General features: G+C 33.6%; 1 protein-coding gene and 2 long non-coding RNA genes across 3 annotated transcripts; all 3 read right to left on the reverse strand.

Moving 5' to 3' along the window:
• Positions 1 to 1,655: 1,655 nt before the first annotated feature.
• Positions 1,656 to 2,052, reverse strand: LOC114401444. The gene is made up of 2 exons (XR_003664274.1): positions 1,999 to 2,052; positions 1,656 to 1,917 (listed from the first exon to the last, which is right to left on the reverse strand). It is a non-coding gene; the product is annotated as an uncharacterized LOC114401444 (long non-coding RNA).
• A 6,628-nt stretch (positions 2,053 to 8,680) lies between these two features.
• On the reverse strand, positions 8,681 to 11,629 carry LOC114401369. The gene is made up of 3 exons (XR_003664260.1): positions 11,376 to 11,629; positions 10,540 to 10,626; positions 8,681 to 8,710 (listed from the first exon to the last, which is right to left on the reverse strand). It is a non-coding gene; the product is annotated as an uncharacterized LOC114401369 (long non-coding RNA).
• A 2,027-nt stretch (positions 11,630 to 13,656) lies between these two features.
• LOC114401968 (sucrose synthase 5-like) lies at positions 13,657 to 16,653 on the reverse strand. Its single transcript, XM_028364534.1, has 4 exons — positions 16,504 to 16,653; positions 16,367 to 16,410; positions 13,996 to 14,212; positions 13,657 to 13,782 (listed from the first exon to the last, which is right to left on the reverse strand). Exons 1-4 carry the CDS (start codon positions 16,651 to 16,653, stop codon positions 13,657 to 13,659), a joined length of 537 nt encoding a protein of 178 aa, XP_028220335.1.
• Positions 16,654 to 21,499: the final 4,846 nt, after the last annotated feature.

Here is a 21,499-nt window from a genome sequence, read left to right on the forward strand (position 1 = left end):
AAAGTAATATGAAAATAAGTATTTCCCCAACCTTAATGCCATATACTAATTATAATTATATACCTATCTACAACTATCTCATTGATCTGTCTCTCTGTGTTACTTCTCTGATAACCTTTATATAGCTCATTGTTCACCTCAGAAGAACTATTACGCCATAAACGTAAACCCTGAGCACATGTTACCTCTGTATCCAGAGGAAAACAAAAACTTGAATTAGTAACAAATTTTAGGCAGCAGATGCAAGCCATGAGCATAGTATAAAAAAAAAGAAGCAAAAAATGACAAGTATAATACATGCAAACATATTCAAAAAAATTTGTGGGAGCACTTATAGGGCAGAAGATTACTATCATTGTGAAAGTCTTTCAAAAGCATCACAGGTCACAATTATCACAAACTATACAAAAAGAAATGTCTACTTTCTATATATGGTTCCTAGTTTGGCAATTTAGCAATGAGACTACTATCGTTGAAGGCATAACATGGCAAACATTTTATTTGAGAATGTATAATGATCCTACTTTCCTTACTGCTAAATTTCCTCACTAAAAAATTGTAATTTATTACCAGTCAACCTGTCATTATCAAACATGCATCAATCTTGCACAACAATAACAATAAATAAAAGAGTGTAAGCCTATAATCTTGCACGACACTAACAAAAAATTAAAATAATTAAAAACTATCATCCATGTTTATATTTTTTGTATTAGTAGTTAGTACATACACTATTAGAAAATATGCTTTCTACATCGGTTATTTATGACTTTCAACATCGGTTTTTCAACCGATGTTGAAAGTACCGACGTTGATAATATTATCGTTAACATCGGTTTTTCAAAAACCGATGTTAAAGTAAAATTACCAACATCGGTTATATAAATAACCGATGTTGCTAATATGAATTACACCCAGAAAATGTATATTAATATTGAAAGTTAACATCGGTTTTTACAAAAAACCGATGTTAACGAATGTGTTACTGTTGACAGTTAACATCGGTTTTTTACAGAAAACCGATGTTAACGTTGTTAACGTTCGTTAACATCGGTTTTTTATAAAAACCGATGTTAACGAATGTGTTACTGTTGACAGTTAACATCGGTTTTTATAAAAAACCGATGTTAACGAATGTGTTATTATTGACAATTAACATCGGTTTTTATAACAAACCGATGTTAACGAATATGTTACTATTCACAGTTAACATCGGTTTTTATGAAAACCGATGTTAACGTGGGTTAACATCGGTTTTTTCAAAAAACTGATGTTAACGGATGTGTTACTATTGATAGTTAACATCGGTTTTTTCAAAAAACCGATGTTAACCCACGTTAACATCGGTTTTTTATAAAAACCGATGTTAACGAATGTGTTATTATTGAATTTTAACATCGGTTTTTTACAGAAAACCGATGTTAACGAATGTGTTATTGTTGACAGTTAACATCGGTTTTTTTAAAAAACCGATGTTAACGAATGTGTTATTATTGAATTTTAACATCGGTTTTTTACAGAAAACCGATGTTAACCCACGTTAACATCGGTTTTTATAAAAAACCGATGTTGTTTTCAGGAATTTTTTTTATATAATGTCTTTGTTTTTACAAAAAACCAAAATTTAACCTGTAAATTTAAAATCAGACCACACAGCACACAACATATATCATTTGCATTCAGTTTTCAAATAGATTTTAGCAAAAAACTAGCTATCAACAAAGGTTGTTCAATGTTAAGATGAAACAACAATTGTAAAAAATATAATGCAAAGTACGTAAACTAATTTATTAACCTAAAGTTACATAGTTGCCTAACATCCTATGTTTGATTTCTAACTTTTAGATAATATTGTGCCCACTGTATGCGAAGTGCCTTAAATCTCTCTGCTTCCAATGGTCTAACTTCATTAAAATACTGCATGATGAAATAAAAAAATAAATTAATAATGTAATAACAATTATAAAAAAACCAAATTTGTTTGTAATAAACAATTACCGTCTCCCAATTATTCCTGAAAGATCCTAAGATTATGGTGGACATCCAGTGCATCACGTAGTAGCCACATTCAGTGATTCCTTTTTGTCTATTACACTAAATACATAATGAAATTTGGATATTAATTAAACGTTAACTACAATTAGTGTACACACACATAAAATATATATAAGTAGAACTTTTATTTAAATCACGTACCTTAACAACAATCCACCTAGCAGCAGCCTTGGATTTCGGTTGTGGAGTATCATCAAGTCCTTTCAAAGCACTAGTGTTGAATATAAGGAACATTAAAATATTGATGTTGTTGAGTTATGCCAATGAAAATGTATTGAAAACAATACTGACCTGTTAATTATTCCCTTAAGGTAGTTGTCTGGCCTGTTATGCAAAGAACAAAACCAGACAACTAGGTTTTCCTTAGGTAGAATGACGACCATTTGCCAGTGTCCACTGCAGTAGAGACGAATATAGTTTATTGTAGTAGTATAGATTATTTAAATTCAATTATTGTGTTTGACTTACCTATTCAGATAGGCTCCAAGGTAAACATCTCGTTTTGAACTCTGTATCCAACTCTTGATGTAACTTTCGGATTCAAATTGTGATTGTCCAGATCTCTGAATGGACTGTGGCTCGAGGAATCCATACACATCAGAATTCCCCGCTCGCACACTTGTCTCAGTCAGATGGCTGTGTTGTTAAGTCAAAGTTAATTATGTATGAATTTAAAACAATTACTTTGGTAATTAATAGTAATCTAAAATGACTTACAGAATCCACAACTGTATAACTGATATGCTGAGACATTGACCACCATGTGCAATTTCAGAGAGATCTTCGTGCTTTATATACAACGGGAAGTTTTGATTAAACACCCTGAATATGGTAGCATCCCACATAACCTGGAGCGGCTTCAAAAACAGTTGTGGGATGGTCAATGTCATCAGGTACAGGGGATCATCGACCTCTTCATCCGGGCTTTCTGGAGGTTTTGCTGGAGACACAGCTGCCTATTGATAAAACATAGTTAATTAGCAAGTTTTGATTACAGTGAACAAATTAATTGAAAAAAATAAACATATAATCAGAGTAAAATACCTGTTCTGATAAACGCTTCACAAGATGTGTTGGCCAAGCAAGGAAAGTGTTAAGTGCCTGCCCCACTAAGGTAACCTCGGCAGTGGGTACAGGAACGAGAGCCTCTGTATCTTTAACCTCCTCAACACCAACCTTGACTTGGCCATGCAACAACGGGATGTTGTGAACTATTGTGGATCCCTCGTAAAGTCTTCCTAGGGCAACCAAGTGGGAAGGATTTTCTTCAATATATAGGCCGCATTTGTCTGAGTCACCCATCCCTGGATTGTTCCCTGAGGGAGCAACACAACTCTCCTTTGTACTGACACGAGGACCTGAGGGACCAACCTCTGGCTCTGGAGGTAGTGCAATTCCCTGTGATTGCATCCGAGACTGAAACTGCGACTGCATCTGGCTGAAGGATTCCATCATCTTTCGAGTCACTTTTTCTGTGATTGACTCCTCCAGTTGGTCTCTGATTTGTTGGGTCAGCTGTTCTAGGTCTTCAAGAGGCATGGAGGAAGAACTGCGGGATGTTCGTGAAGCTGATCCAAAGTATTGCTTTATGGTGACACCGGCTCCAACAGCACGAACACGGCCAGGGTGCTCTGGTCGCCCAATGGCAGCAGTCAGGATATCCTGACGTCCATGGGGGACAAACGATCCCTGTGACGCCTGCTCGTCCAAAGAATCCTGTACCGAACACATATTTGTCCAAGGAATTCACAAAATACACAAAGATAATTACAATTATTAATTAAAAATGACTTACAATCCTGTCAGCTATTTCTTTTGCTGCCTCAGACGTCATCTGTCCAATTTTCTTCGTGCAGGCCATCTTCCATTTCACGTGGCGTCTGATGGGAGATGGAGGGTCAATGATGCCCTCAGTGCTTCCAGACTGGGCAGCTTCTTCCAGTCTTTTCTTTGCCTTCTCAGCCATGAGCTTTTCTTCTAAATATTCATAACCCCCACGAGACAATACGTGGGGGGCAGTGTTTTGCTTCTGGGAGGCCTGTGCCTTTTTTCGTACATCCTGCAAAAGTTTAACATTAATGAAAATGATTATTACAATAAATTATAAGAAATGATTTTGTTGTGGAAAACAACTAAAATGACAATGTACATACCTCCCATGAGGGGTCTCTACGGGTCTGACAAAACTGAGTCCATTTCTCCTTGCTAATGCCATATTTTTCACAGACAATGTCGTCCGCACCGTCCTTGTTGACTGCAAGTGCCCATTTCCTAGTCAAGTCAGATTTAAATTGCCTCCAGCGCTCGCCGACAATCTGAAGAATTTTCTTCTTTGTCCTATTGTCAGAAGCTTCAGGGATTTGAAATTCCGCCTGACAAACAATAAATTAGGTTTTGTTGTAAGTAAATAACAAATTTAGACTATTAAAGAAAATCAACGAAGAAAACTCAAATACCTGAATATCCTCCCATATCAAATCCTTCTGAGCAGTAGGGACTTCCTTCCAGGTGTCATATGTCACGTCGACCTTATCACGAGCGACAATCCCCAAATATGTTCTTAATTTCTTCTTGTAGGGACCGTCGGCCTTGCCGGTAGCAGGATCGACGTTGACCACAGGTCTTTCTGCCCCAGGTGGTCTAGTGGCCAATGATCGTAGCCGTGTCGCCTTGCGTGTCCGCTTCAACGTAGATGGAGACGCATCAGCGTTTGCAGGAGGAGGAGGAAGAGGAGGAGGAGGCGAGGCAGGTGGAGTATCCATGGTCCTTTAAAGAAAAAAAGTTGAGTTAGTTAATATTATCAAAAAACACTGTATGAGTTATGTAAATGAATGTACCGAAATGAAATATTATATTAGAAAATTACGTTAGACGATGTTAATTAATTCTCCTTCATCATGATCATTACGATTAGCATGAACATCGTCAGCTTCTTCTTCTCCAACGTTGTTAGAAGTCATTTGTGTAGACAAAGGACTAACATAAGTGTCCATGTATGAATCATCATCTTCTACATTAACACCAATTGTTTTCCCGTTTAGAACCACAGACCACCTTTCATCACAAGGGTCTTGCACATAAAATACTTGCTTAGCTTGTTCTGCCATGATGAAAGGGTCATTCTGGTAAGCTAGTTTCTTTAAGTCTACCAACGTAAATCCTATATCATCAGTCCGCACACCGGTGTTGCTGTCAACCCACTTACATTTGAAAACACAAACAGTAAATTTGACATAGTTAAGCTCCCATATTTCATCAATGAAGCCAAAGTAAGGGATTGAAGCTACAAAGGGATTGTCATCATGTACAGTTGCAAAGTGTTGAGATTCAGCCCTTAGGGTGACCCCGCTGTTTTGCATTGTACTTTTGTCATCTTGTGCTTTTGTGTAAAAGGAATACTTGTTTATGTCGTATCCTTGCCAAGTTATAACATTTCTTTTAGGCCCATGAGCTAGCTTTCTTAATGTTTCAGAAGCATTTTCGTCAGCAAAGATTGTATCTTTAAACCAATCAGAGAAAGTCTTGTTATGATTTTTCAAGACCCAGTTCTTTGACATTTTTGGATTACTTTGTTTGACTAAATGTTGATGCTGAACTATGTATGGCAAAACTTCATTACTGTTATTCAATACATACAAGTGAGCTTGTAACAAATCTTCTACACTTGGAGTGATAACATGCAATCCTCTTGAACCTTTACCGCCCACTCTGTCATCATGGCGAGACTCAGGAAGGCCAACAGGTTTAGCCTTTTCAATGTATTCTGAACAAAATTCAACGGCTTCTTCTGCGATGTACCTTTCAACAATAGATACTTCTGGACGATGTAGATTCTTGGTATACCCTTTTAAGATCTTCATGTAGCGCTCAACCGGATACATCCAGCGCAGATAAACAGGACCACAACATTTGATTTCTCTGACCAAGTGAACAATTAAGTGGACCATGATGTCAAAGAAAGCAGGAGGAAAATACATCTCCAACTGGCACAGTATAATTACAGCCTCGTTTTCCAAGTCATCAAACTTGACCGGATCAAGGACTTTGCTACATATGGCATTGAAGAAAAAGCACAGGCGAGTTATGGCTAACCTGACTTTGTTAGGCAAAATGTCTCGTATGGCCACGGCTAACAATTGTTGCATCAACACGTGACAATCATGAGACTTTAACCCCACCAGTTTAAGCTCCTTGAACTGCACAAGGCTCTTAATATTTGAAGAGTATCCTTGTGGTACTTTAACCTGGCGCAGACACTGGCACAAACTGATCTTCTCCTTTCTGGATAAAGTATGACAAGCTGGAGGCAAGTATATTTTTTTACCATCAGACCTTGGATGCAACTGCGATCGTATGCCCATGTCAGCTAGATCTTGACGGGTATTTAGACCATCTTTCGTCTTGCCCTGAATGTTAAGGAGTGTCCCAATGACACTGTCACATACATTTTTCTCTACATGCATAACATCAATACAATGTCTAACATCTAGATCAGACCAGTACGGAAGATCAAAGAAAATGGACCTTTTCTTCCATATGCAACTCTTACTTTTATCCTTCTTTTGGGTCTTTCCAAATACAGTATTAAGGTGTTCAACCCGCTGGAAGACCTGCTCACCAGTTAACGGTGTCCGCGCAGTTTCGTGCTCTTGACTTCCATTAAAAGCTTTTTTCAATCTTCTGTAAGGGTGATGAGCTTTTAGAAAACGGCGATGTCTAGTGTACACTGTTTTTCTACCATGTTTCAGTTGTATGTAGCTTGTGTCTTCTTCACAGATGGGACATGCAAGATGACCCTTAACACTATAACCGCTGAGATTCCCATATGCTGGAAAGTCATTAATGGTACAAAATAGCATTGCACGCATTTGAAAAGTCTCCTTGCGAAACCCATCAAACACTAAAACCCCCTCATCCCACAACTTTCTCAGGTCTTCAATCAACGGACTTAGATAAACATCAATGTCATTTCCTGGTTGTCTTGGGCCTGATATCATCATAGACAACATCATGTATTTTCGCTTCATGCACAACCAAGGCGGAAAATTGTAAATTACTAGTAGAACTGGCCATGAACTGTGTTGAGTGCTTAAATTGCCATATGGATTCATTCCATCACTGGCTAGTCCATGTCTAAGATTTCTTGCCTCTTTGCCGAAATTCGGATACAAACTATCAATCTTCCTCCATTGGGAGCAATCAGCTGGATGACGGATCATTCCATCAGATTTTCTCCCATTTGCATGCCAGGTAAGATCTTTTGCGTCGTCTTCATTAGCAAATAAACGCTTAAACCTTGGAATGATGGGAAGATACCACAACACTTTCGCTGGAGGGCCCTTCTTTGAGTTTTCATCAGAACTGCAGTCCTCATCATCCTTCACCTTGTACCGTGACGCCCCACACCTAGGGCATTTCGACATTTCTTCAAATTCATGTCTGTACAGTATGCAATCATTAGGGCAAGCATGAATCTTCTGGTACTCCATACCCATCGGACACAATATCTTCTTTGCCTGATAGTAGCTTTTAGGCAATGTGTTACCCTGTGGAAGCAGATCGTGCACTATTTGAAGCAATGAAGTAAAGCTTTTGTCACTCCATCCATATCTGGCCTTGACATTAACCAGACTTAACACCGCCGACAATAGCGTCAAGGAATTGTTACACCCCGGATACAAAGGCTTCTTTGAGTCACCCTGCAATCTTTCATACACAGGGGCATGCGCTTGTTGGAAAGACTCTTGTCCAAGGTCACGAATCATATCCTCCAAGTGATCTCCCATTTCTACATCAAACGGTTCGGATTGTTGCCCACTCTGCATGTCTGTCATTTCACCATGCCATATCCACGTCGTATAATTTCTCTTAATTCCATCACACAACAGATGCTCTCGTATGTCATCCAGTATTTGTCGTCTTCCGTTCAAACAATTGATGCAAGGACAATAATATTTTCCATCTTCATCCGGTTGACCTCTTTGTGAAGCAAATTGTAAGAATTGCTCGACGCCTTCCTCATATTCTGGGCTGATGCGACTTTCATTCATCCAACTTCGATCCATCTAAGTAATAACTCGGTCATACTCTCAAAGTTATTCGATGCATGAAAATCTCACTTTTTTATTAAAGGTGTGGCCCTATCCCATTCGGCAAGACCGTCTTTTATGGTAGCTTCATACATCAGGGTTAATTCTATTTTGTTAAATTTGACAAAATTTTGGCAGCATTTCGCATTGGTCTCTAAGTACACGACATGAAATCGGTGAAATTAATTTCCCGATAATCAAGTATGCACTCAGAGAACAACTAGAAATGCATTACCAAAATTTCATCAAATTAAACAAAATAATTTTAACCTTAACACATGAATCTACCATAAAAATATCAGTCTCCCCAAACTGTCCAAACGGACAATTCAAGATTGAATACAATGATTAATGCAAACTGTCCGCAAGAATCATTGCATCCAATCTCAAACGGGAATCTAAGGTTCACTCATCATGAACACAATTTGTATAGCATATATCAATTGTCATTAATGGCAGTGAACACGTAATAAAAATATTCATTGGTAACAAACATTTGTACCTGTGATGATGAGCAGCACGGTCCAAAATGAAAACAAGAATCAAAGAAATAACTGAATGAACACCTACATAAGACAATTTTGTGTATGATAAAAAAAAAGAGTAAGATTAAGTATAACAAGCGCTCAGAAGATATGAAAACAATTTATTCTAAATTATATATACACACACAACTTATAATCTTTGGTTGGGAGTATACTAAATTAATCAATTCTTACAAAGTAGAAATGTAACACTCAAATTCGAACACATGGCAATACTTACTTATGGGGAACCTAACTCAATAGTTTAAATTTTCAACATTACTGGGAAGCTATGAAAATATGAATGAAAATAGAGGATCTAAAGTGTGAAAGTTATGCAAAATAAAGTTTATCTTTTATATATTTTTATTTTTTAATGTATATGGTCAAGAATGAAACTGTAGTTAAAATGTCTAAAGAACTAAATTTTCTATTAATTATGCAAGACTTAGTTGGTAAGTGAAACTCTCATTGTGAGAAAGAAGAAAATAAAAAAAATTAGATATCTTTTTGTGATATTTTAAGTTCGTTCTTAGAAAAAACAAACAAAAATTATGGAACAAATCCATCCAATTATATATATATATATATATGCATATATAAGTTTTCCGTTGAAAACACTATACATGAAGCCACCCCTTGCGTGTTGCTTAGCTCATATTTACAAGAGAAACTGATCATTATAAACACATGACATGAAGTTTAAGAGAGAACGCGTACAAAACAATCCAAGGTCGTTATTTTCAAAGAAAATTGAAAGTTGTGTTACAGAGAGGATATATAAATAATAAACTATAATAGATTCATGCACCAACACTGCTCTCCAAATATCCTTTGTTTGCTAGAAAACAAAATAAAGTTAGCGACCCTTGAATAAAGAACTCTCTATCATATCAGAATTATATATTTTCCTTTTTTTCCCCTCCTCTCTTTATCTTTATCTTTTTCCTTGTCTGCAATTTTAGCTTTTCACTGTTGACATTGATTTGTAACGCTCGCTCACTCCCATCTCTTTCGTTTTTCACTTGAATAGTTATTATCATAATCAGGAAATTTTCAAATTAAAGAAAAAAGCCTCCATGGCTCCATTGGCTTGTAGGTATAAGTAAAATGGAGTAATTCATTGTTCCTAGACAATAATAACATTCACAAATCACAATAACATTCAGGTTTTTGACATGTTTATTGTTCACGTGTAAGTTAAGTTATATATGAAAGAAGAAATTGTATCAGTGATGATTTGAAGCCTAAAAAATGCTAAAACTCAGGCCACAGAATTTTTTTGATACTAATTAGAAGAAAGACTAAATAGATTATGCATGGTAAATTGACACAAAACTATTTAACCTTAATTATAGGTTTCGAATTTGAGTACTAAATATGCGATTATATTAAATATCTCATATAAAGAGTTTTTCAGCTTATAATATCCTATTTGACTCTAGCAAAATTGATTCTAATAAAAAATACATGATCTATTCTAAAATATTGTCGAATTTATTTTTAAATTTTAGTTGGTTGAGATGACAATACAATTTCAATTAAATTAGATACATCTAAATAAAATAAATGAATCTTGTTTACATTAAAAATAATTAGTTGACTCTAAAGATGTCTTTTCCAAAGTTAATGGCTAACAGGTAATTAACCTATCCGTGATAAAAGCTCTTTAGCTTTGCCACTCAAATTTCTGGATTACAATGCTCTAATTCTAAGCCGCCTAAGAATTCTGAGTTGAACAAAGTATCCAGGAACATTGTTTCCTTTCAAGGGGACAGTACATTATGAGATGACCTTGAGAGTTTTAACACATTGTTCTGCTGTAAGTTAGTCAACTTATTAAAACATTCATTATTTTAACATAGACTAACCTTGAGAGCTAAAGCACGGTCAAAGCTTTCAATAGCATTATCAGGCTCACCAAAATTAAGTTGTGCTCTGCCAAGTGTGACCCATGCCTGGAAGGATCAAGATTAAAATAAATGCATAATTAGAAGACTGTCAAATGAATTAGCATTGCTCTACTTGGCATGACCATTGGTGATTCAAAATAAAACTTTGGCATATTTTTCAGTTTAGACTATATGTCCTACAAATACAATCTGCAAAGGATTTGGTATAAATATAAGCAGTGATCGTATACCAAATTTAACACAAAAATAGCTTACAAGCCAACCTAGCATCGAAGAGAGTGAATCAACAAAACATTTGCAGTTCAAGTTAGAGCATTTTCTCTTGTTCACAAGAAAAATATAACAAGGTTCTAGATTGTAAAATTAAATTATAAAAAGCGGCAATCGTTGATATAGTAACGAAATGCATAGAGCAAATTCTACCACTGTCAATGTAGGTAGCGCAAAATGGAAAAGAATGCTACAGGGACTTTATATTTATCTAAAGTTTTATATTAGATTGGGATTATAATTGCATTATCAAGGATTTTTCTTATCTTTGGGTTATAAACCTACAATATTAAAGACATATTGCATAATCAATAATATCGACGTCACCAACGCTTCTTCATAGAGATTCTAAACCCCAAATCGGAGGCATACTTTGCCCTAACAGTAGAACAATACTCTTAGAGCACTCATCTTGACTCAAATACCAATACACAAGATAAACATATTAAGAAAAAAGTGTTCGATGCAAAATGACAGAGAAAATTACAAAAAATTAAAATTAAAAACAAAATAAGGATTATTACCGATTAGCGGTGTCTCCGAGTGGCTGAGTACAACTACAACGGTGAAGAATTTTGGTGGAGCAAAGACGAAGCAGCTCTTCGAAATCGATTTTGAAAATTGAGAATGGAGGAAGCTCGAACAAAACGTGATTCGCAGCGTCTACTTGGAATTTATGGTTTGAGAGTGATGAAAGTGGCTGGCTAGGTTTTTGCTTTGCGTGCAGAAGAAGGTGGGCCAGTGGGTCTTGGGTTTGGAAAGGATTCCGGACACAAAAGGACACTTTGCTCTCTTTCTATTTCTGTTTAGAATTAGATACACCACCACCATATCGCGATTACGTTTTTTCTCAAGTCTGCTTACTTTTTTATAATATAGTAAATATGACCCAGCCAAAAGTACGAAACATATAAAAGAAAATAATAAATAGTAAATATGACCCAGCCAAAAGTACGAAACATTGTAGATATTTTGTCGTCATCGAAAGGTCTAATTATTTATTTTTGCCTTTCATTTAAATTAAAATCAAAACAAATATCCCAATGTCAAAGACCAACGCAATTATTCAAGCAATGAGAGGTTGGTGGTGAATTTGACTACCTCTATATCAATTTGAAAATAATCCAATAATAAAAAATTATAACTTATGAATTATATAAAATTAAGAAAATAATATCAATGTCTTTTGCATTTTCTAATTAAGAAAATAAGAAAAACATACTGGCCGGTACCGATTATATAAAATGCGTGCATGAAATAAATTATACAATTATTGAATATGTATATAATATGAATTATTCAATTACAATAGAACAAGATACAATTTAAAAAAAAAAACATTTTCATACGTCAATTATCATTTACACTTCTTACCAATAAAATGATAAAACTAGACTATAGTATAGAAAAAAAATCTTGATAAGACTTCCTGTCGGTCCCATTTAATTTAGAATTTAGTAAAACTAATTTTTATAGAAACTAAAAATTAATTTTTAAAAGAAATATTAAATTAATCAATTTATGATGAAAAAAATATTTCTTTACAAATTAATTGAAAATTATTTCTATATAAATAACACAATATACACATTTTTTTAATTAAATTAATTTTCATAGAAAAAAATGCAAAATAATAATTCCAAAAAAAAAATACTAATATGATATACTTCCTCCTCTGTTCTTAAAAATATAAGATTATTTTTAAAAAAATCCTTAAATACAAGGCATAGTGCATTTTAATTATTAACAATTATTTTTTATATAATAAATTGTAAATTTTTTCTATTTTAAATAATCATCATAATTAAAGTTTTTGACTCTATAAAGCTCAATATAATTTTAAAAATTTGGATCTTTTTGAGCAAATCATTATAATGTTGATTAATTTTCATGGGATATAATCACATTTTTTAAAATATGCATCTTCTTAACGGCATGTATTTAGTATTATGCAAGAATCATATCTTAAATTAATTTTTAGAATTTTTTATAAATAACTTTGCTTAGTCAAATGATAAAAAATATGACGAAGTCTGGTCAAATTTTGTTGATTAAATAATAATAAGATTAAAATTACGAAATTCATTTTAAAAATGTAGTTTAATTTTTAAATGTTTACCTTTTGAATTTATAATTGTTTCTTAATTATTATATTTTTTTAATTAAAATATAATTAATAACACAATATATGATTTTTTTAAAAATATATAAATAATTAAAAAAAAAGTTTATATTAACATCGGTTTTTGGAAAACCGATGTTAACGTATGATACGTTAACATCGGTTTTTTAAAAACCGATATTAACGTATATGCATTAACATCGGTTTTTTAAAAAACCGATGTTAATGCATACACGTTAACATCGGTTTTTGAAAAACCGATGTTAACATCATTAGTTAACATCGGTTTTTTAAAAACCGATGTTAACGTGTATGCATTAACATCGGTTTTCCAAAAAACCGATGTTAATGCATACACGTTAACATCGGTTTGTGAAAAACCGATGTTAACATCATTAGTTAACATCGGTTTTTTAAAAACCGATGTTAACGTGTATGCATTAACATCGGTTTTCCAAAAAACCGATGTTAACATATTATACGTTAACATCGGTTTTTGAAAAACCGATGTTAACATCATTAGTTAACATCGGTTTTTGAAAAACCGATGTTAACGTGTATGCATTAACATCGGTTTTTTGGAAAACCGATGTTAAGAAGGATACTTTATTTACAAATATGCCACTGCGTTTAACTTAACATCGATTTTGTATAAAACCGATGTTAATAAGCCGATGTTAAAACTACTTTTTGTAGTAGTGATAGTAGCTTACCACAAGAATTTGAGGCTTCACGTCAAGGATGTGCAGCTCAATCTTATGGAGTGGTTCTTCCTCTAAGGCCCTTACTTGATCAAGAATATATACCACCTGTTAAAAAAAAAAAAGCCCCAAACTCATCAAAGTTATTCAATAAAAAGTAGTGTTACAAAACCAGAAAAAAAATGTCATACTTTTGACTATGTTTAGCTATATTCATGAGTGGTTGTTAGACAAGATAGCATCATTAAAAGATTTAGGAACAAAGTTTTTTACTGCATAACTTTTTCTTAAATGAAATCAATGATAAGGAGAAATTCCCACCTGGCCTCTAGTGTCTAGCAATCCTAGGACATCTGCTTGGCCAAAGTATCCATGAATAGAGAGGATAACTATGTTGAACATGTTTGGAAGCCTGCTAAAAAGTGATTCCAATTTCAGTGGATCTGCTGATTCTAGTACCTCATAAAGCAATTTCATTGTCTCTTTAACCCTTCCTGCAGTGTTGCCCCAACCTTTATCAAATCCCCATTCCTTGAGCCTGCAGACAGTAATAGAGATTGTCAATTATGGTCCTAGCTTTATCAAATCCCCATAATTAAATAGTTAACATTTTATTACTAAAGGTTTAAGGATGTTTGACTTTACTTTTATAAATTATACTTTTGCCCATATATTTTTTTTGGCATATTCACTATATTCTTTATTATTTTAATTAAAACTAATATAGACACTTTCTTTAATATAGCATATGGATAAATATCTTGAGTAAAAACTACCAAAAGTAAAATCTAAATAAACAAATCATATTAAAACCAATTGTTAATATATTGATAGTATCCACTTAAACTAATATAAAATAAAAATTGAAGTAAATTAAATTCAAAATAGATAAAAATTGTGAGGACAGAGGGCTTCCATGTAATTTTATTTCTTATGATAAAGACAAGAGATAAGCAGCACAATATAAGATATAGAAGAAAAAAGTGAAAATGGAAAGCAAAAATATGTTACTATTTCTCAACCCATGGCCAAGAGCTCTGTAGGATTGGCGCCATCAATTCTTATGCACTATGAAAAAAAAGGAAATCAAAAGTTTAAAGCAGAATATATCAAGGCAGTAACATATCAGGCAATGATGCATAAAAATAGCAACATAAATAGCTACTAGAAAGATGCATATCATAATATATGAAGATGAGGAATGCTAATGCTACATGCATAACAGTTAAAATCTTCATTTGGTGAGAACTTAAACTAGACCCACTTCTAAGGAACCTGTTGCTAAGCCTAGTGTTGTGCACTCTAGATCTACAACGCCACTCTTTCAAATTTTTTACAGCATTTTTTTTATGCTAACGGGCTTGTATTCATGGCAAAGGAATAAGTTATCACCTTGGGTCCTAACGACCTTCCAAATTTGGTGGTTTTTATCAACTTGATGGTCACAACTATCTACAATGGGCACAGTACATTCTTACAACTTGCAAAAGGCATATGATGTTAAGCCATATTGAAAGTGGTGGTCCAAAGTTTGAGGCCTAGGATAATGAGGATGCTCTTATCATAAACCTAGTTATGGCACTCTGATTCAAAAAACCAGCTGTAATTGTATGTTTTCTCCCTCCATTTGTGAAATGTGGGAGAATCTTAATGAGACATACTCCATGAAGAAGAACTTTACTACCTACTATCAAATTGAAAGCAAGATTTTCAATACTAAGCAAGGAACCCTCCCAATCAGTGTTATTAAACTCGACTTGGCCCGACTGGTTGAATCGGAAACTAGACCTTTAGCCGAGCTGATTCAATTGTTGGATCATTTCTGTAAGTAACTAGTTCACATGTCATCAAACCGAGTGCCAAACTAGTGTAGTTGACTCAGAGCGGACCGCAAAATTCCCCTAGGTAACTGGGTTTTCACATCTTTCCCTCTCTGTCTCTACAAAGACAGTTTTTCATGTTCTCCGATGTTGCAGCTTGCAACCTAGTTGTAGCTTTCACGCTTTTTTCTCTAATCAATCAAATGCTACACAGTTCATATACTAAAAGCTACCAAATAGTCCTATGTGGCACTTTTAGAAATCAAGAGCCGTCAACCTTCTTTGTGAGATGTGCTTACCTTACCACACTAAAACTAATACTTTACTGTTTCTACCATTTGTTGTCTGACTTTTCTCAATATCCTTTATATTTACTTTTAATATGGGTAATTTAGTAATTTTAGTTAAGATAACAAATGATAATAAAGAAAAAAATTAATTAATAAATAATTTAGAATGCAATAAATTTTAAAAAAACATAAAATATGATGAGACAAATATTTTTCAAACATAATTTGTCTTTGGAAACTTCAATGAATGTCAAATTAATTGGAATGTAATTATATTTGGATAGTAGCTGTTAGAAACTTTAATTTATATAATTGAAATTTCAAATTGTAGTAGTCAAATTGATAGAAGTTTGATTATATTTTTCATTTATATTTTTAAGTATAAAAGTTTACAAGTTATAAATTATTTATAATTTTTTAATATAGACGGGTCATGTGAGTCAACTAGTGACTCATTGGGTGTCGCCATAGAATAGAGTAACAGCCACACCTAGCACCACCTTTCTTTGTTTCTTTGTTTCTTCTTCTTCGCATGTTTTAAGATGTAATGAAATGCATGAAGGGACAGATCGAGGGAATGACCAATCTGCTCCTTCATCGCCTCTAGCATTCATGTCAATACTCCCCTGTTAACAACAATTATAGAATAAAATTAATACAGTTTATGTAAAGAAAAAGGTAAAAATAGAAATCACTTTTAAATGTTCAACTCATCAAACCATATCAATGTCAAGAATTTGAAGATTGGGGCAACGCTTGATCACTTCTAAGCCCTTAACCCAATCCCTAGTATAATCCGAATAGCCCAATTCTAGGTGGGTTAAATTTTGAAACTCAAGAATCAAGTCCGCTTCCTCTTTGTCCTTCATCTGGTATCACAACAACAAAACATTAGAAACCCCTTCTTCCTTACAAATATGGAAAGTAACAAAAAAATATCACACTCAATAGTACCCAATCTATGCGTAGAATATTAACATTATTAACACCTCCAATAGAACATGGCCTATCACAATCGTGGCTCTAACCAACTTGGGCAATCTTTCAAAGATAGCTCACACACGAGAACTTGAGATTCAAACTCCCACCAGGAAGCTCTGTCATATCCCTACGCTCCAATATAAATGATTGCAAATGCAGGGTTGTTAGTAAGGGCAGATCAACAGATGAAAAACCGAATGAAAAATGGTTCCTATTTAAGCCCCTAATAAGTTTAAGCACCACAAGGGTTTTGCAATTGAACAAGGCCAAGCATCTTAGTTAGAATAGTGAGACTTTCATGATAAGTTGAGTGTTGGATTGTAGTTTTTTAAGGCAACGAATGCATGTGCGTGGAGATTGGGGTTGAAACAAAGGTTTAGTAGAAATACCTAATAAGGAGGATGTAGATGCCATGTTCGAACCAGAAAGAGGATAGCTTCTGGCGGTGAAGAATCCAAGTTAATCTCATGAGCAATGAACATCTGTGCCTCTGTATCTTCACCGGCTTCGTGGGGATCTCCATGGTGATGGAGGCACGGACAGAGAGAGAGAGAGAGAGAGAGCAAGGAGGAGAAAGAGATTGAAAAGAAGATGAAAATAAGGAGTGAGAGAGAACCCGTTCACATTCCCTGAAGACATTGTATTCTCGCATTCTACGTCGGTTCTATAAGAATCGATGTCGTAATTCATTTTCAAAGACAATTTTGATATAATCCTCTTTGAAAATTTCTAGTTATTTACAAAAATGTCACCACTTATGACATCATTTTTTGTACAACTATAATAAAAATTTCGTCGTAGAAGACCATTTTTGTGGTAGTGATTTTATCATTTTATAAAAATAAACTCTATTTTACTACCTATCAAATGAATAAATAAAACATTTTTAAGAACATATATTTATTTTATTTGTCTCTTTATTTATTTAATTCCAAAATCTTCATTATTTTTCTAAAACTCTATTTATTTTAAATATAATCCTTTTTAATTTATTTTACGAAAAAAATGGGGTGTTTAAAAAGGTCGAGAGAGACACATGGGGTTTGGAGTTAGGGAGTGGTCCTTGGAAGAGGTGTTAGGGTGGTACTTTAAGAGTTGAAGCTTGAGTTGCATTTGATATATTTTGTGTTGAAACAACAAGATCTATAAAATAGAAAGAAAAAAAAAGGTGAAAGTTGGGTTGACCCATTTCCCCTCAACTTGCAACTTTTGCAAATAATAAACAACAAATGAATAAAAGGACATGAGATAACATTGGAGATAAAATAAACACTAAAGCCTCTTCATATACCGAAGCATCATTGGGAGCATTTGAATATGCAAGAGCAATGTTGCCAAAATAGATATCCTAGTTGTGAAGAGAGTGAGGATGAAAGAGAAGAGAACAAATGAGAAAGTGAAGACTAGAGTATAGAAAAAAAAAGGAGAGAGCAAGTACAAGAAGAGAAGGAGAGAGACCAAGGATAAAAGAGAAGAGAACAAGGATTAGAACGAGAGAGATAGAGAAGACAACTATCATGGAAGATGATGACAACAAAAGTAAGGCTGACAACTGTGCATGTTTAGTATTCTAAAAAAATTATGATGACGTATGCAAATATTAATGCAATTGGTAGTTACTCGCTACAAACAATCAAAAGTAATGGTCCCTTAAACTACATCTTCAATCGGTCCTCAAAGAATCCGTCCATTTAATATTTAGATGAATTAACTGGACCTCATATTAAAGAACCATATTTATTATATGTAGAAGCAAGCTTCATGATGAATCAAGATTGATTCAAAGAAGTTTTGATGATAACAAAGGTGATGACAAAAAGCTCAAAAGTCAAGAAGACTTCATGATAACAAAGATGATGATCTCAGGAATCAAAGAATGAGTTCAAGATTGAATCAAGAACACTTCAAGGTTCAAAGAGGAAATTTGATTTCAAGAATCAAGTTTCAAGATTCAAGTTCCAAGAATCAAGATCAAGATTCAAGACTCAAGATTCAAGAATCAAGTGAAGACTCAATCAAGATAAGTATTAAAAAGTTTTTTCAAAAACTGAGTAGCACATGAATTTTTCTCAAAACCTTTTACCAAAGAGTTTTCACTCTCTGGTAATCGATTACTAGATTATTGTAATCGATTACCAGTAGCAAAATGATTTTCAAAAAGCTTTCAACTGAATTCCAATTGATTTCAAAAAGTTGTAATCGATTACAATGTTTTGGTAATCAATTACCAGTGTGCTTGAACGTTGAAATTCAAATTCAAATGTGAAGAGTCACATTCTTTCACAAAAAAAGCTTTGTGTAATCAATTACACTGATTTGGTAATCGATTACCAGTGAAAGTTTCTGAACAAATCAAAAGATGTAACTCTTCAAATAGTTTTTGAATTTTTCAAATTGGTTTTAAGTTTTTCTAAAGGTCATAACTCTTCTAATGGTTCTCTTGACCTGACATGAAGAGTCTATAAAAGCAAGGCTTTGTTTTGCATTTCACATCAATCCAATCTATCAATCTATACATCTATATTTTCCAATTCATTCTTTACGCAAGCAATTTTTCCACATTGATTTCTGAGTCTCTTTGAACTTCTTCTTATTCTTCCTTTTGTCAAAAGCTTTTCAATGTTTTTTGGTTTTCCAAACCTTGAAAACTTGTGCTATTCATCCTTTTCATTCCCTTCTCCCTTTGCAAAAAAGAATTTGCCAAGGACTAATCGCCTGAATTCTTTTTGTGTCTCTCTTCTCCCTTTTCCAAAAGAACAAAGGACTAACCACCTGAATTCTTTTGTGTCTCTCTTCTCCCTTGTCAAAGAATACAAAACGACACAGTTTGAGAATTCTTTTGATTCTTCCCTTTCCCATATACAAAATATTTCAAAGGACTAACCGCCTGAGAATTCTTTTGTATCCCCATTCACAAAGTTTCAAAGGTTTAACCACCTGAGATCTTTGTCTTAACACATTGGAGGGTACATCCTTTGTGGTACAAGTAGAGGGTACATCTACTTGGGTTTGACTGAGAACAAGAGAAGGAACATCTCTTGTGGATCAGTTCTAGTGGAGGGTACATCCACTAGGTTGTTCAAAGAGAACAAGGGAGGGTACATCCCTTGTGGATCTTTGCTTGTAAAGGAATTTTACAAGGTTGAAAATAAATCTCAAGGATCGCAGGTCGCTTGGGGACTGGATGTAGGCACGGGTTGTTGCCGAACCAGTATAAAAACTCTTGTGTGTTTGTCTCCTTCTTCCCAACTCTTTTAATTTCCGTTGTGCACTATAATTTCTGCTTTTACTTTTGGTTAAGTTTCTTTTCTGTTCTTCATTTACTTAACAACATAGTAAAAGCCTTAGAAGAGTAAATTTTTAATTAGTAAAGGTCTAGTAATAATTAATTCAACCCCCCCATTCTTAATTATTCTGAGGCCTCTTGATCCAACATTATTCAATAAATTAAAATGTTTTTAACACATTGTTTGACTTTGTCAAACATAAATGCATTGTTTAGTTGAACACATATTTGGAAAGGGGTGGTGAACCTTAAAAGTAATTAAGCTCGAGTATTAAGTCTTAGTTTCAACGTTTATCTAAAGAACTAAAACTTATGGAAGTGTCTTAGGATCTCAAGGAAGAAGCAAATGCCCTAATTATTGTGGTTATAAATGGTTAAAAATAATGGTTGGTCCACCGAAAACCACATCTTAAACTGGTCCTTGAAGAATCCATAAATTTATTATTCAAAACAATGAATCACACCTTGTATTAAAGACTCGCTTTTATTATTCAAATAAATTAACGCGTCTTTAACGTATTGTTTGACTTTACCCTAAAAGAGTAAGATTACAATAACACCCCTTGTGGTTTCTTGAAATTACATATAATACTCCTCATTTTTTACACCAACACTAAACCCCCTTGTATGAACAACATTGCATTGAGACTCCTTAGAAATTACATTATCTCCTATTAAATGTTTACAAAACCTGACACTGTGTACCCCTAGTAGGGGTTGTTGTAATAGTAAACAAAGTAAGAGAATTAGGTGTAATTTTTAAAAAGTTATCAAGAGGAGGTTTTGCTCTAATTTACCCAAACTAAAATGCATTTGTTTAGCTGAATATGTATTTAGGAAGCAATGATAAAATTTAAGTGCCATTAATCATAAAAGAACCAAAAATCTAACTACGATGGTTATAAAAAAATACATTGCTTAATCAGAATAATTTGTTTGTTTAAATAAAGTTATACGTACTACATAAACATAAAAAGAAAAAAGATTTGAAAGTGAATATAAAGTAAAATAATTCATTTCAATCATTGGAGAAAATTAATTATTAATATTCTAGCATATTCATTGTTTGTTGATCATATAAATATAATATCAATTATGGATTTTCTCATTAAAATATAAAATTGTTTTTCTTAATTTGTATGAAAAAACTTCAAGTGTCAATTATTTTGAAAATGGAGGAAGCATGTTACAAGAAATGTGTTATAAGATGTGCCGACATCAATCATAATGACATATATTTCAATTGTATTATAATTACAAAATTACTTGAAAAATATTTATTAATAAAGTCTTCATTGACAGTCAGATTTAAATTTACAATCTTGTAAGATATGATTTTAATCGACTGGATTAGTTTTTGTTTGCTATTAACAATCAGTATTATAAGCAATAATGATCCCAGATTAATGTTTTCCACCGATAAGAAATTTATGTCTCCTCAAACAAAC

This window comes from Glycine soja, chromosome 20 (assembly GCF_004193775.1).
Source record: "Glycine soja cultivar W05 chromosome 20, ASM419377v2, whole genome shotgun sequence".
Taxonomy (NCBI): Eukaryota; Viridiplantae; Streptophyta; class Magnoliopsida; order Fabales; family Fabaceae; genus Glycine; species Glycine soja.